Source organism: Mesocricetus auratus, unplaced genomic scaffold (assembly GCF_017639785.1).
Source record: "Mesocricetus auratus isolate SY011 unplaced genomic scaffold, BCM_Maur_2.0 Super-Scaffold_100013, whole genome shotgun sequence".
Classification (NCBI taxonomy): domain Eukaryota; kingdom Metazoa; phylum Chordata; class Mammalia; order Rodentia; family Cricetidae; genus Mesocricetus; species Mesocricetus auratus.
Genome location: NW_024429196.1, coordinates 13307337 through 13324237, shown reverse-complemented (window position 1 = coordinate 13324237; position 16901 = coordinate 13307337). Strand labels below are relative to the sequence as shown.

The 16901-nt window shown below is 42.8% G+C and overlaps 1 protein-coding gene across 5 annotated transcripts in view; it reads right to left on the bottom strand.

Moving 5' to 3' along the window:
* The window catches only part of Arhgap21 (Rho GTPase activating protein 21), a 116906-nt gene extending 100422 nt beyond the window's left edge, over positions 1 to 16484 (bottom strand). For 3 of the 5 annotated variants that reach the window (XM_013122517.3, XM_021234456.2, XM_005082694.4), the window contains exons 1-2: positions 16119 to 16484; positions 14921 to 15330 (exon numbers count right to left, since the gene is read on the bottom strand). In XM_013122517.3, coding sequence (XP_012977971.1) covers positions 14921 to 15001 — 81 coding nt within the window. In that variant the 5' untranslated portion in view covers positions 15002 to 15330; positions 16119 to 16484. Of the gene's footprint in view, positions 1 to 14920; positions 15331 to 15710; positions 15856 to 16118 lie in introns of those variants that run through there. The other 2 variants (XM_013122518.3, XM_013122519.3) reach the window with 2 other exon arrangements.
* Positions 16485 to 16901: the final 417 nt, after the last annotated feature.

Genomic DNA, 16901 nt, shown 5'->3' with positions numbered 1-16901 from the left:
GTGTGTGTGTGTGTGTGTGTGTATGCACATGCAAATGTATATGTATATATATACATATGAATATATATATGCTCTTTCACTTCTAGCTTCTCTTTTTTGAGATATATCTATGTGGTTGAAAGTATCAGCTCATTCTCAGTGCTAAATTTTACTGTACTAAATATGTTAAAATTTATTTTCTGGCTAGTCCTGGGAGGAAGAGGAAGGCAGATCTCTTGTGAGTTCAAGGCCAGATTGGTGTACAGAGCGAGTGCCAAGACAGGTTACAAAGCTACACAGAGAAGCTCTGTCTCAAAAAAAAAAAAAAGATCTGGTTCATCCGTTGGTAAACACATGGGCTATTTCAAATTTGAAGATCTTAACTGTTAAGAATATAAACAGCTAAAATGAGACATGTGCTACATGCCTGTAAATTCAGAATTTGAGAGGCTGAGGCAGAAGGATTGTCTTGAGTTGGAGGCTATATTCTGGGCAATATAACAAACAGTAGGCTAGCAAGGTCTATTACACATCAAGACTCTGTCTCAAAATAACAAAAATAATTAGCTAAAGAGTGAACTGCATAGTAAATGAATGCCTGAATTTGACATTTGCCTAATTATCTTCCTCCAAGGCTGTGTCACCATGACAGCTACAGTATGTGAGAGTTCAGTTGCTCGTCACTGACCAATAGCTGATATTCTGCCTTTTAATTCTGACCATTCTAATGGGTAGATGGTAGTAGCCAAAAACATGAACTTTTTACATTTTGAGTATGCAAAGTTGCTACGCAAAAATCCTTCATTCTGATGTGGTAGTAATGAATATCTGGAAAATGAAATTTAAAAGTAACAGCACTAGGGCTGGAGAGATGGCTCAGCAGTTAAGAGCATTGACTGCTCTTCTAGATGATTGGGGGTTCAATTCCCAGCACCCACATAGCAGCTCACAACTGTCTGTAACTCCAGTTTCAGGGCTCTGGCACCCTCACACAGACATACATGCAGGCAACACACCAATGGACATAAAATAAAAATAAGTTTTTTTAAAAGTTAGTGGCAATATTATTTTAATGCTCAAAGAGAACCTGAATCTAGACGTTCTCACAAATTGTTCTATCAGAGTTGACAGCAGCAAACTTTATTGTGACAAAGGATAGCTAATGCTACAAACTAATTTGTTTCCCCCCAATTATGAATAATGGTAAACATGACTGCATGTGTTTTTAATTTAACTTGCCTTGTGAAGTTCAGGTTTTTCCTGTTTTTAAAACTGGGATGTCTGATCATTGAGTCCTAAGCATTTTCTGTACGGATTCTGGAAGCAATCCTTCATCCAAAACAGATTCTGCAAGCTTCTCCTCTCCATCTCTGGATTCAGAAAACATTTTAGGGTTTATTTATTTATTCATTCATCTATTTATTTGTTTGTGGTTTTTCAGGGCAAGGTTTCTCTGTGTAGCCTTGGATATCATGGAACTCACTCTATAGATCACACTGGCCTCAAACTCACAGAGATCCACCTGCCTCTGCCTCCAGAGTGCTGAGATTAAAGGCACATGCCATCATGTGTAGCTAGAAAACATTTTCTTAATGGTATTTGCAAGAACAGAAGTTTTCAATTTTGATAAAGTAGTAGTCACTATTTTTCTCTTTTAGTTAATGCTTTTTGTGTCATTTCCCAGAAACCTTTGCCAATTCTACTGCTTTACTGAAGGTTTTTTTTTTGTTTGTTTGTTTGGTTGGTTGGTTGGGTTTTTTTGGTTTTTACGAGACAGGGTTTCTCTGTATTGTTTTGGAGGCTGTCGGTCCAGCCCGGCCTCGAACTCACAGAGATCCGCCTGCCTCTGCCTACCGAGTGCTGGGATTAAAGGCGTGCGCCACCACTGCCCGGGGCTGAAGTTTTATAATCAGCTTTTATATTAACATTAGTGATCAATGTTGGATTAACTTTTCTGTCCAATGAGACATAAAAAGGGATGCTTTTGTTGTTGTTTGTATGTCTACTTGTTGAAAACACTATCCTTCCCCCACTGCATTTGGATGGATGGACAGTCTCCCTACTCTCTATTCACTTCCATTCTTGCATACATCAAGACTATCTATATTACTTCTATACTGTCTTGATACTTGATACTTTTAAAAAGCTAGGTATGGCAAAATACACTTACAGTCCCAGCACAGGAAGGTGGATCACTGTGAGTTAGAGGCAGGCCTGGTCTCCAGAGTGAGTTCTAGGACAGCCAGGGCTATAGAGAGAGACCCTGTCTCAAAAACAAGCAAACAAAAAGCCTGCCAGAATTTTAACTGTAACTAAATTTGAATCTAACTGAGCAGTTTGTGGCTAGCTCTGTTTAGTTCCCCTTCAAACATTAAAATAAAGCTCACTTTTAAGTCTGTGTCCAGCTGTTGCTGGCATACAGAAAAATAAAGCCTAGTACATAGCCATTTTGCATCCCTAAGTTTGAAACTGTTACTAGTTCATTCTAGTGGGCATTTGGGGTGCATCCCTCATGGTTTTCAAAGCATATAAATGCATTCAATCTGAGAAGTGATTTATCCCTCTCTTCTTCCTTCCTTCTAGTTCCTCTGTTGACGTACACACGAGGTAAGCCTGCAGAGTGACCCTGAATGTAAATACTGATGATCACACACAAAGTACAACCAGTTTCTCCTAAAGATGCTTTTCATCAAATTCAGCAAGTTTCATTATATTCTCAGTTTTCGGACCCACACTGTGCCAAATATTGTGTCTACTGAGATAACCTTATGAACACTCTCATTTTGTTACTAATTCATTTTTTATAATAAACTTGCACTTCTAGAATAACTCCATCTTACTTGTGACAAATTATTATCCTTTTCACTTTATGGCTAGATCTAATTTGCTAATATCCTTAAAGAATTTAAACATGACAGTTGTTAATACAAATTCCTTTTCTTATTTTTTATCTGCACAGGTCTACAATGGCCTCACAAAATAGATATCAGAAAAGTTCTCTCTACCTGTAGTTTTTAAGTTTGTAAAAAATTGGTTCATAGAATCTTTTCTTCCTTAAATATAAGATAGATAGATAGATAGATAGATAGATAGATAGATTGATTGATAGATAGATAAATGCCTTAAATATACTGATGTACCAAATGGATTTAGAACCTTCTATTTGGAAAGGCATGTGATTTCACATGCAATTTCTTTAACACATGGCACTGTTAAGATTTTTTTATTTCTCCCTGTGTCTATTTCACTAATTTGTCCCTCTTAAAGAACTTGGCTATTTCATTTGCCAAGTTTATTGGCATAAATTAATTTATGAAATTTCCTTTTTTATTATCTCTGTAGACTCTGAGCAATGACCCCTATTTTATTCATAATATTGGTACTCTATCCGTCTTAGTTAATATACAACATAACTTCTAAAGTTCAAACCCTATTAAGAAACTAAGGGTTCTATTTAGTCTATGGTCAATCAAGAGCCAACTAGAAAAGACATACCATCTTCCTGTCAATAACTGTCTAATGCTTCAACATAACCTGGGGCATGCACCTTCTAAGCCCTGTATTTGAGGACTCATTGTGCTCTTCCAAGTGCACACACCTATTTTAGGCCATTAAATAACTGTCTACCTTCTAGAACTATAAATTAATCCAAAATACCACTTGAATAATCGGCTTAAAAGTCAAAACTAGAAAAGATGATTATAGAGGCCAAAGGCTGTCACTCTTGACAGCAGCAATCAAAGGCCAAACAGAAACAAATGATTTTTAGGTTCTCAAAGAGCTGGGGGAGAACCTGTATTCTTATGTACCTAGAGCAGAAACATTTCTGGTAGCCACAAAACGTAGTTATGTTACTATTATCACTTAGAGATAATTTGAGTCATATATCCCCTAGGAAGAGTCTCATGAAACTTATAATGTAATTGTGCCTATTAGTCTTGGTTTTAATCACCTGAACTCTTGGCTAAGGCATCAATGGTACTCTAAGCAGCAAAGACCCGTGAGAGTCACAAATGGTAGCAGTTAAAACATTCACAATTCTGATTTATCTGGGCATCTTGAGAACTACGATCTTGTATGAGGCTACCCCTGAGAGCTCTTTTTAAACAGCTTCATTTAAAAGTCAACCAGAGAAGCTAGGGTTTTCTACTGATTCTCAGTAGTAAGAGAAATTTGTTCACTACTTCCATCCATCCATCAATATATTCATACCTGCTTTGTGTTGTCTCTTGGCAAACAGAGCTGCTGAAAGACTGAGTCTAAACTAAATTCTGCATCTGAGAAGAAATGCACCCTCCCAGATGCAATCACAGTCAAAGACATCAATTTCTCAAAAGCTCTTAATCCTTAAACATGCTCTCCACGGCTCTCCTTTGAGATGCCTATCAACCCTGATTACATTTTCTTCATCTGAGAACGGGTCTCACTCTGCCTGACCCTCTTTGTCAGTGGCTGTGTGCCTTCTCCTTCCCATTCACTGTCTTCACGAAACCATGCTTCTTTTTCAGAATTGCAACTGGACACTGCAATTAGTTTGCATTGTGTTTGCATCATATTATCCAATGCTGGCCACTATGAGTCAGCCTGAAAGACCAGACTGATTCAAAGGACAAAATCAGAAGAGCTGCTAGCTAGAGGGAAATGGGGACAGATTTACAGGGGAAATTATCTCACTAATGAACACTTCACTATTGAAGATTTATGTTGTAATGATTTCTGTCACTCACAATGTGTACTCAGTGTGTACTCAGGTACAGAGCCGTATGTGCATGTTCGTGCACCTGTATGTGTGCATGTGAGTGTGCATATATTACCTTTCACTTTTGTTCTTGCTAAAAATTAGTAAAAACAACTGTTTACAATTTATTCTAGCAATAACTTTTTAAACACAATGCAGCTGGACTGAGCCAAGAAGCAGAATTCTATCACTTTAAAGTGTTTAACTTTTGATTACAAGACAACAGATTTTTTTTTTTTTTTTTTTTTTTTTTTTTTTTGGTTTTTCGAGGCAGGGTTTCTCTGTGGCTTTGGAGGCTGTCCTGGAACTAGCTCTTATAGACCAGGCTGGTCTCGAACTCACAAAGATCCGCCTGCCTCTGCCTCCCGAGTGCTGGGATTAAAGGCGTGCGCCACCAACCTCCGGCAGCACAACAGATATTTTTTAAAATCATACTATCTATCACTTATACCTGTTGAATTTATTTTTAAAGATTTATTTATTAAGTATACAGTGTTCTGCCTACATGCCAGAAGAGGGCACCAGATCAAATTATAGACGGTTGTAAGCCACCATGTGGCTGCTGGGAACTGAACTCAGGACTTCTGGAAGAGCAGTCAGTGTTCTTAACATCTGAGCCATCTCTCCAGCCCCACCTGTGGAATTTTAAAGTGTGTTTTGTTTTGCTGTCTTGAGCCCTTGGGTTCAACTTATGCTCATGCCTCAGTTTTCAAGCTAGCTGCAGTAGAGATGTGAACCACGATGCCTGGCTCTCCTGACACAGTCTCCTGTGTCTGAAAAGGCACCACTTCAGGAGAGCAGCAACATGGACATAATGCTTAACTTCAAGAGAAGAGGCTACAATACAATTTCAGTCTTGAAGATAAACTAAAACTTACTAGAAAGGTCTGTGACTATGATCCAGGCTTCTGCTGTTCTCAAACTTGAATGATCACTTTGACACCACAAACTCATTCAACAGTTAAAGGTTTGGGGTGAATTCCAGGGTTTTCCACTCATTACATTAATTAGACTAGAAATCAAAAAGTTACTCAATTGATCACCCAACACACCTGGCTGAATATCCCACTAGAACATCTCTAACTGAAGTTCATCCTACCTCTGCCAAGAAAACAAACTTAATTTCTGTTACCTTCTAATTAGAATGGGCCCATCTACCTAGGATCATCTAGTTCTATCTTTACAGACATAGAAAATGAACCTTTTTTTTTTTTTTTTTTTTTTTTGGTTTTATGAGACAGGGTTTCTCTGTATTGTTTTGGAGGCTGTCGGTCCAGCCTGCCCTTGAACTCACAGAGATCCACCTCCTCTGCCTCCCGAGTGCTGGGATTAAAGGCATGCGCCACCACCGCCCGGCAGAAAATGAACCTAATCTTAATTCTTCTACATTACAGATTTTGAAATTCCTATGGCCTATACTATTTAGGTTTCTTGTCCTCCACATACAATATGGGTATGATCCATCCATATAAACTATGAATAAAGATGTATGCCTATGATATATTATGAAATGATTTTTTTTAAAAATATAGTACAAATATGAAATTTTTAAGACTAAAATAGCAAAATAAAACTTCTAATCATAATCCACTACATTTCACTAAATCAAATTCTGGTCCAAGCACCATATTATAAATAATCCTGTAAAAAACTGCCAGCACTGGGATCAAGAATGTTCTGGGAGATGATGGGCCTCACAGAAGTCTTCAGTATCTCAGTGTTTGGTTTCTGCCTTTGTTTCCCTTCTGGGTTTCTCTCACTTCAAGGACTAAAGAATAAACTGGAATGCCAAGGAAGAAATCCAGGACACAAGCTCAGCCCATAACTTTAGCAATGCTCACCAGAATTTGCAAGCATACACCTGGGGACAATTCTAGGCTTTTTATTTTCCTATCTCTATTTTTCTCTTTGTTTTCAAACCTGTTGAGAAGCACGAATGAATAAATAAAATAAAGAGCAATTTCCTAAAAGCTTTTTAATAAAGATCCATTTAAAAATGGGTGCCCCAAGCATTTCCTTCCCTCACCTCACATACCAATCCCTATTATTTCCAGAACCCAATATTCAGGTCAGACGAGAAAGCAGGCCTCACTGATCAAGCTCACACAGAACCCTAATATACCAGAAGATACCGGTGTATCCAAACACCTTACCTGAAGAGTTTTTAAAGTGCCTATAAGTCCAAGATCATACTAGTGAAACTATATCCAGAATAAACTTTCAAATGTACTAAACGCATCTGATATCTAATAATCAACACGTTATTAAGAATTTAAATCCTCATAAGCTATGTTAATGACGAATACAGTTAGAAGAAAGCCAGAAAGTCCAGACACTATGTGCTCATTAGGTTATAAGAAGGACAGAGCATGCCTGGCACTACCCACAGCTACACCAGATGTCCATCCAGGACAGAGATAAGCAACAGGGCAAAAGGCAGTTAAGTAATCGAGCCAGAATCCAAACATACCCAATATCAAACAGAAGGCCGGAGAGCAGCCAGACACTGGGGGAAAGTAAATAAAAGTCCTTAATTTAGCCTTCTTTATAGAAATGGACTACAGTTTGCTCTGGTCTGTCTAACTATTTTCCCATAAACAGATAAATATTCAGAAATACCAAGTTCTAAACCTATTTTTAATCCTCACTTGAGAATGGAAGTTTTTATATTAACTAGAAAACAAACAAAAAATCCAATCGTGAAGTTTTTAAAGCTAGAGTAAAGTTTATCCAAGTGTGTGCGTGCGTGCGTGCGTGTGTATGTGTTGGGGGATGTGTGTACCATGGTGCACTTGTGGAGGTGAGAAAACATGGGTTACACTACACGCTTTGAGTTCAGGCTGCCAGGCTTACGTGGCTTACCCCAGAGCAATCGTCCAGGCCCACTTTCAGATTACTTTAAAAGCATAAAATGCTGTCTTTGATTACTTCATTGTGAAATAGAAACTATATTGTATAATACTCAGTTTGATGAGACTATGGTTTGTAGTTTGACTACTTCAAACTACAAAATGATTTTCATGAAAATAATCTAAAATGGAACTTTTGTGTGAAGATGTCTATGCAGGTTCATCTCCACGGCCAACTTGACTGGGATTTAGAGTCACCATGGAAACACACCCCTGGGTATGTTCATGAGGATGTTCCCAGAAAATTAGAATTGAGGAAGGGCTGACTGTGGGTGTCAGCACTTCATGAGCTAGAGTCTGAGAGAGAACAGACCTGGGACAAGCTGAGCAACCAGAGGCAGCAGCCGGGGCTGACTGCAGATACAATGTGGCCAGCACCTTGGCTCTTTGCACAATGCTGTCCCTCCCACGAGGGACTACATCCTGGTGAACTCTAAGCCAAAATAAACTAGTCCTTCCTGAGGCTACTTCTTGTCAGGTGTTTTGTCACAGAAACTATACAAGTAACTAACACAAAGTCTTTCTACTCCAAAGACTATACAGAAGGATATTTATAATAGTTTCACACATTTAATTCCTTAAGGTCAATTAAAAGCAGATAAATACTAGGACAGTTTTTAAATACAGTAACCTTTCATTTTAGTAATCTAATCACATCAACCCGAAAGAAAAACAAGTGCCTACCATATGGTCCTCCTGTAACAGAAAATAGCTGCATTCAATAACAGCATCTGTGCATGTAGCAGCACCAGCACCGTCCTTACATCAGCAAGCATACTGTTAATGCAACGGCAAAGCTCTTCACAGTGCAAAGAACAAAAGAGAGAATTACCTTTGTCACAGATTACCTGGCCCGTAGTTGCTCAAATTAAAACCACGAAATCAAAGCACAGCAGATTTCAAAATATGCTAAAAGGGATGAATGCTAAGGAACACTAGTAATTTATGGAGAAGTGTTCTTTGTTGGTGGCTCTCATCTAGTGAAAGACCTGGACTCACACAGGATTCCGTGAGTGACACTGCACCACTCTCAATCGTGGAGGCTTCACCTTCAGTCCTAACGTTCTACACAGAGATTTTGGCAGAGTGGAATTCTGGCTTTGGATCTATGTATATGGAGGAAGACTTACAACTAAGTAATGGTTAGTTATACCACAGCTAACTAGAATCAATTCCAGGACTTCCCAGAAACTAAGCATATGCCACTGAAAGGCTACTCATGTATCTACTGCTTAGAGTATTGGTTTGCTAGAAACCGGAGAGAAATTTCATAAGATTGGTAACATGTAACTTATTTTAAAAATCAGTAAATAGCAATGTGGAATTTAAAAGGATAAAAACTTAGCATCTCTATATTCTCATTAAAATTAACAGCTGTTAAATTTGCCTGATCATATTAAAAACAAAAATATGAAGTATCAGTCATATGCTAGACAATCATTTCAAGAAACATTGTTAATATAGTCATATTACTTTTTTTCTAAGTGCCTGGGCTCAAACCTGGAACCACATGCATGCCAGGTAAAGCACTCTAGCCCTCAGTATATTACCTTTCAATATGCTTTTCCCATCTACCACTCTGATTATCCTTCTGCTAGTCTGTGATCAAACCCAGTGGTGCAAATTATTTCCTTCATTTGTACTACATATTGTCCTGGTTACTGTAACTTGGTAACCAACTTCCCAAAGGTAAGAAAGATACAAAGAAAAAAAAAGACTCAAACATCTCAGCAGCAATCCTGATGGAAATGGAAGGGAATTGAAGGAGTGAGGAGGTCTCCTGAAGAACAAGCACTTCCTACCCCAAGGTTAACACGTTGTGTTTACATATTACATGCCTAAGAACAAACTCTACAACACTATGGAATTTCTCTGATCTTCATTCATCTAAAAAATAGATCATAACACAAAGAGCACATGAACAAAAGAGCCAAACTCTTTTACATTCTGTATGCATTATCTGTCTAAAAAAAGAGAGTAGGATCATCTAGTTAGGCATGTCCACTGGAGATAGGTGATGCTGAGGTAAATAATGCTAAGGAAGGGGCGGATTGGTGTTCGCTAACCTGGGTGCGGGCAATGCTTCCTTGGAAGGTAAACACCAACTGGAGACAAGAGTAAGCCGTGAAGAGATGGGAGGGGAACAGCAAGTGGGAGCCTCGAGGTAGCCAGGATTCGTCTCTGTACGCAGAGGAGCAAAAGTCTGGGAAAGCCAGCACATAATGAGGGGAAGAGTAACAGGAAGTGAGGGCAGAAGGGGAAAGGGGAAAGCCCCAAAGGTCGCAGAAAGAACTCTGTCCTTTAATTTTTAAGGAAACGAAAGGCCATTAAAGGAATCTGAGTGAAGTGACATGATTTGATTTGTAAATGCTCTGCTCTGCTTACTACAGGGAGAAACACTAGCTTAGCAAGCCAAGAAATCAATCAAGCAAATACACATATCATATATGGGCTAAAAAAGAGACACCAATCATCCTGGAGCCTGCAGAGCAGGGCTGCTATCTCGGTGACGAGCATGCCCAGAAGGAGCAGATGGGAAGGAAGGTGAGCAGCGGGAGGCAGAGAATCTCCGGTTTGGCTCGGCAGTTGCCGGCTTACTCTCCAAGTGCAGACAGATGCTGAGTGCTCGGGTCAGTAGGATGTGGGCATCTGAACTCAGGAGCTAAAATGAAGCCTGGTGCGGTGGCATGTACCTGTAATCCCAGGCTGGGGAGGCGGAGGCAGGAAGATGGTAAATTCAAGACCACCCTGGCTCTAAAGTGAGAGCTTGTCTCAAAAACAATAGAGAAAAGCAGACTTCCTGACATACGCCTGTAATACCAGAAGTTGGAAGATGGGATCAGGAAGATTACAAGTTCAAGGTTACCCTCAGTCACATATCCAGATTGAGACTACCCTGAATCAAAACCAGAAAACATAGGAGGGTCAAACTGAGTCCTGAGATGCACACAGCTAAGACAGTTGAAGAAATCTGAAAGAGACAGTGAAGGAAAGAATGATAATAATCAGTATACTACACTCTCGGTGAACAGTCAATGAAATGTAAAGAAAGCCCTTCCAGTGTATTCACTCATCCATTCAACAAACACTGAGCATTTACTACGTGTCAGACACTGTGGAATCAACATGATCTGTGCTCGTATGGAAGCTCGTATGGAAGACACAGATGGCCAGAGCTGTAAGCACTTGTTCCCAATAAAGCACGCCATGTTTTGGACTAATGCAGTAGGGGTAACTACTCGGTCTTGGAGAGTCAAGGCAGACTTCCCTAGGAATCATGTAAAAGAAAACCCTGGAGGGCTAAGTGAAAATCAGATAAGGAAGGCAGTAAGGAAAGGGAGAGGAGAGTGTCTGCAAGGTGAAAGAGACACCTGTGAGGAGGTAAGGGAAAAGGCCTGCCTGCCCCACAATCCCTGAGTTCAATTATAGGAACCATAAAAAGAGGTGAGAAAAGTGATTCTGACTACTGACGCCACTTAAGACTAGGCTCTGGAAGAAGACAGGCACAAGGTGAGATGCAGGAAAGCTCCTGGAGAAACCTGTTTCTGTGGTTCATCAGGGAGAAAGTGATCCCAACTCAGGTAGTATCAGTAGCAAGCTGGAATGGAGACTTGACAGAAGTTTAGATACAAGAAACAAAGATCAAGAAAAACCACCTCGTTTTTGACTGAGACAAGTAAATAGGCACTGAGAGAGCAAGCAGCAGACAGACACACTGCTGTGGGGTATTCTGAAACACTGCTCAAAACTAAACAAAGTGGTTGTGTGGGTCTGGAAGACAATCCTAAACCTGGGTCAGGATTATAGACTGGGAGTCACTTCTATACAAATTAAGGTCACAGGAAAACGTAAAATAAAGCCTGGGTATGAAAACAGAGGATGAAAGACTAGAAAGAGATTGGTTCTGGCTTAACCCAATATGAACTGGGCAAACAGTAAAAAGTATCTTACGAGGAGGAGGAGGAAGAGGAGAAGAAGAAAAAAGAAAAAGAAAAAGCAGAAAGAGCCAGAGATGGAACAAGGGAGTCTGGGACAAAGACAAAATGAGCACCATTACAAAGACAATCAAAGCCAAGACTTCACACAAACTTCCTACTCAAAAAACACACTATATAGCGTTTGCACTATTCCATTATCAACAAGCAAATATTATTCATCAGCTACAAATACATTACAGTTACAGGATAATCACAGCCTAAGTTAAAAAAAAAAAAAGCAAGGCACAGAGGGAACTAATGAAATCAGCAATAACAATTAAGTTTTTAATAATGAACTTGCCAAGATTTCCATTACTATAGAATACCAGGGGTTACAGACTAAAAGGTGAAATTAGTGTTTAAGGAGGAAAGGGGAAATCAATGTGACTTTTCAGTTTTCTGGTTTACAAAAAAACAAGCTAAACCTTGAAGACTACAACTAAGTACTAGTAAGAGGAATGATCTTATCACAGAATATTTAAAGGCATCTATATAAAACAAAATAGCAAGCCAAAGTTACTCTGTCTCACACACACACACACACACACACACACACACACACACACACACACGAGACACAGACAGACACACACATACCACGATTCAGGGTGATTAAAATCATTACTGAAAAACATATCTTTAAAGCCCACCCTGATGGCTACTCCCTATAATCCCACTATAGGATGACTGCTTTGAGTTTGAGGCCAGTCTGGGCTACATAACAGGGCCCTGATAGGAAGGGAAGGAAAGGGGAATGACATTTTAGATGCATAGTAGGTAAGACAGTATAGAACATAACCTGTACTGTCCTTACTGTATAACACCAAGAAACTTTCTGAGTTATGAGAGCTATTGGTTATCTGCTTTTTGGCCTTCTACTATAGTCTTGAGGAAAGGTGCCTAAATTAATATACTTATCAACACAAGTGCATTATATCATTTAATAAAAACATGAAATCTCTGTTTTAAGCAAAGCAACTGACCTTACCCATAGGACATGGAATGAGCTAATTAGATAAAGTATGAAAGAAATGCCAATTAAATCACTAAATTGGCTTCTTATGTCTCACAAAGTTAGGCATTTTGGTCAATTAACAAACAGCATTACTACCAAGACACATGCATTTGTTTCCCCATTAGTGAAAAGTATACATCAATTTATTATTCAAACACGTTCAGGAATATAGCTACTGTTTCTTCTTTTTTAATTGAAGAATGACAGTATTACAGAATAGAGTATTGCCAATAAAACTAAAAACAAACGTTAAGTGTAGTAGTCAGTGACAAACATTTATCAAACCAAACTATAGCAACTCCTTTTCTAGTTTTCAGACATACTCACAAGCTGTACCCAGCATTTTAGAGAGACCCACATCACAACAAACTACAGAAAATAATCACAGACCCCTCACTTCCCACCTGCCGCTTTGAAAATGCTTTCTGAAGCACAAAGAATTGAAGACTATTCTTTAAAGAGTCAAAACATACCAATTTAATACCAAAGTCAAGTCCTCTTTAAATGAGCAAAATACACACAATATTGCTTCTTCCTTCCCAACTGGAAACAATATAGTCAGTCACACAAGCAAAAAATGCCCAAATGGAAACAAATTTTGCAGCCCGTGAATACATATATTGATACACACACACACACACACACACACACACACACACACAAAACCCCACAGTCAATAAGAAGCCAGTATGCAACCAACTAGAAGTACACACTGCTTTATAGACAAATACAAGGTGTGTCTAAATTCTTGGTTTGAGAGCAACCCTTAAACAATAACAACAACACACGCATATGTGTATTATCAAATAAACGTTAGTTCTAGCAAACACAATGCAAGCAGCGTGCTAATTAAAGTGTCCACAAGACAATGACAAATAAAGCTTTAGGACTACAGCATATATTATTACGTAACTATGGTACCCATTAAGCAATCACCAGGTTGTAGGTAGGTCTTCCAAAAGGCGTCATTATGGTTTACTGCGATCAGAGGATTGTGGTGTCAGACTTACTCATGCTTTACCTGCAAGCAGGTGTTTACTGGTATCAAAAGTGGAATACCTGTTCTAGATGGAAACCTGAGGCTCTGACCAACAAACTGTGTGGTAACACACAGAATGTGCCCTCTGCACAAACTTGCTATTCCCACCGAAGTAAACCATCGGAAGCATGCTTTCTGCATGCATGTTCATGGGGCAAACCTGAGCTGACTGAAAGCCCAAATTCACATGCTTAGAACTAGTGGTATTCCAAAGACCAAGTGAAAATTTACCATAGAGGCAAAAGAAACGGTAAGCTAGTGAGGGCTCACTGGAGATGTTGCTATTGTCATCACCCACATCCCAATGAAGCCACGGCACCTCTAGAATGAAGTTTAAAAAATAACAATGCTCAGGGCCTTTACCAAACAAATTACAGAAACTATACAAAACAAAGCACAATAGATCCCTCATAGAAATGAACTCCACATACACCAGCTCAAGTACCAGGAGAATAAGGAACAGAAGGTAACCGGGCATATGGATGCCATAAATGAACAGACTTTCTACAGATTCTGTTTGGCTGGCTCAAAAAAAAGAAAGAAAGAAAAAGAAAAATTAGGGAACCTGGAGTAGTCTTCCCAGCTAGCTGTTCTCTGAACTTCAATGCAAGCCACCTGACGCCCAGAGCAGCCCCCAGAACTATGAAGCAGTATAAAGGCCCACAGAGCATAAATAAAAGAACGGCAAACCCAGATTTTCAGGAGCTTGGAATTTCAACACTACAGGCGTTTGCCAAGAATGAGCCGAAACTGTCGGTGGGAAGACTTCGACTTGGATTCCCACTCAAAGCTGCTATCGCTATCGGCACTAGCAGCCAGGATCCCCTCCCATCAGAGTCAAAAACATTGGCTTCCAGGTGCAGCAAGGCACACCAGCTGCCCTCCCCACTGGGGATGTAGCACATACAAGAGTTACATAAAGCCACCCCAGAGCAGCTCGAGCTCCAAAACACTGAAGGAAAAATGGATGCCGAACTGTCTGTCCTCAGGCTTCTCAACCACCGTGGATGGAAGAATGTCCCTGCCCCAAAGGGTAACCAAGATACAGGCATTTAAGACAGAGACTCGTTCCTACTAATTAGTCACTAAAGTCGCTAGAAACAGAAGTAGGCCAGGTTTCACCTCTCCTGGTCAACTGAGACGCTGCCACCAAGCAGCTGAACGCCCCCAAGGAGCCTCCTCGTGAGGCCCAGTGGCAGACGACCCCACTCTCTAAGGACGCTCACAGACAGACATAAGCCACCGCCCAGCTAGCTGGCTTACCTCACAGACAGAGGCGGCCCCACAGGCCTTGAGTTTGTCACCATCTCCCTCAGGCAGACCAGTCCAATGTGTGGCCATCATTTCATTTCAAACAGTAAAGGGACAAATCCTTTGGAGTCCACATTGGAGAGGTGCCACTAAACACCAACAGGGACCAATTCCACAGCAGGTTCTGAAGCGATGCAGGACTGGTCAAACGTACGAGATCAGAAAGATTTGCAGGAAGCCCCTTCAAATGCCCTCTTCCACAGACTTCGCCCTCTTCATTTCTCCAGACTTAAAGTACAGGGGCGACAGGTAGGATGAAGGCCAAGTGCGGATAAAAAGAGGTCCACTTCCGAGCGGCGCTACTCCGAGGCCAGAGAAAAATCCTAGTAGGTTGTTGTGGCGTCAGCTTTCGGAGATCCTTCCTAGAACAGGGACAAGTTAATGAAGGACGTGAACTTTCCCCAGGCGCCGATCTTTAGCCTAGCCACAAGTCCAGACCAAGCTCCCCCTCTCCCACAATCCAAAGGATTACTGTTCACGAAGGTGAACCACGCAAAGGAAAGAAACAATCCTCACATGCAACACATTTTTTAAAAGGAAAGAAAAACCCTGAACATAGGGAAGAGACCCAGAGAGCAAGACCTCAGAACTGCCCTGGTGGCTGTGTCAAACACGCCCGGCTGCTATGAAGCCTTCAAGAAGAAGAAGAAAAAAAAATTCCCGGTTCAAGTGCATTTTAATTGCTGCATTTCCTGGGCAGTGGCGAGGCAGTGTGCGCATTCTGCAGCACCCGGATACCTACTACTCTTAAGCGAAGTTTTCTCCGCACCGGGTTAGACTCGCAGACGCCCTCCAACTCCCCAACAAACAAACAAAAAGCCTGCTCCGACCCAGGCGGGCGTGGGCTCGGCGGCGTCTGCGACGGCCGTCCGGGCCGCGGGTGACTCCGGTCACCCGTGGCAGCCTGCCCTGCGCCCCGGCCCGCGCCCCCGAGGAGGCGGCTGTTTTCCTTGGCCCGCGGCGGGGCTGGGTGGGGAGGCGTGCGGCCGCGGCTGGGACGCGGCGCCGCTCCCGCTCCAGCTCCCGGGCATGCTTTGGGAGAGCCGCGGCCCCGGCAACTCTTAGCTCGCCTGTGCGGCCCCCCGACCCCGGCTCGCCCTCCCGGGTGGCCACCTGAACAAGAGGGAAAAGCGCAAAGCAAACCACCCACCTACCACTATTTCCTCCGCCCCTTCCTGAGGCGGGTCGCCGGCGCGGGCTCCCGGGAAGCGCGGCCCGGGCGCGTGCGGGCAGCAAGGGCTCCGCTCGGCGGCTCGGCCCGCGGCGGGGCGCGCTAGGCCGCGGCTCGGTTAATATTCATGAGGCGCCGCCCCTCCTCCGAGGCCCGCCGGACCCGGGCGCTCGCCGCCCGCCTTTGTGCCCCGGCCTCGCTCGCTGCGCACACGCGGGTGCGGCCTCCGCGGGCCCGCGCCTCAGCCCCGGGCGGTGAGAGAGACGGCCACGCAGCGGAGGACACGGGCTAGGGGTCCGCTCCCAGGCAGAGCCACGACCTGCCCCGGCCGGCCCCGGGCTCTCGGCGCCGCGGGAGGGCGTGGGGCGGGGCGGTGGCCGCCGGACTCTCCCCTCGCCTGGCCGGGCCGGCCGGGGCCCCCCGCTCCCGCGATCGCCGAGCGCGAGACTGTCCCGGCCGGCGGGCGCGCGAGCTGCTTCCCGGGGGCGGACTGCTCGCGCCTTCCTTCTGGATCCACCTCCTCCTACCCCACCTCCCTCCCCTCCCCTCCCGGGGGACGCTCGGGGGCGAGGAGTTTTTGGTCTGCAGTCACCCGGCCTGGGAAGCCAAGCTGGAGGAGGAAGGCGGGCCAGGACAGGAGTGGTGCTCGCCAGGCCCCCCGAAACCTGGACACCCGCGAGCCCTCCGGTCCCCGCACCCCGACGCCGGGCACACAACCCCGGCCGCTTCCCGAGAGCCGCTCCGGGAGCCGGCACAGCCCTG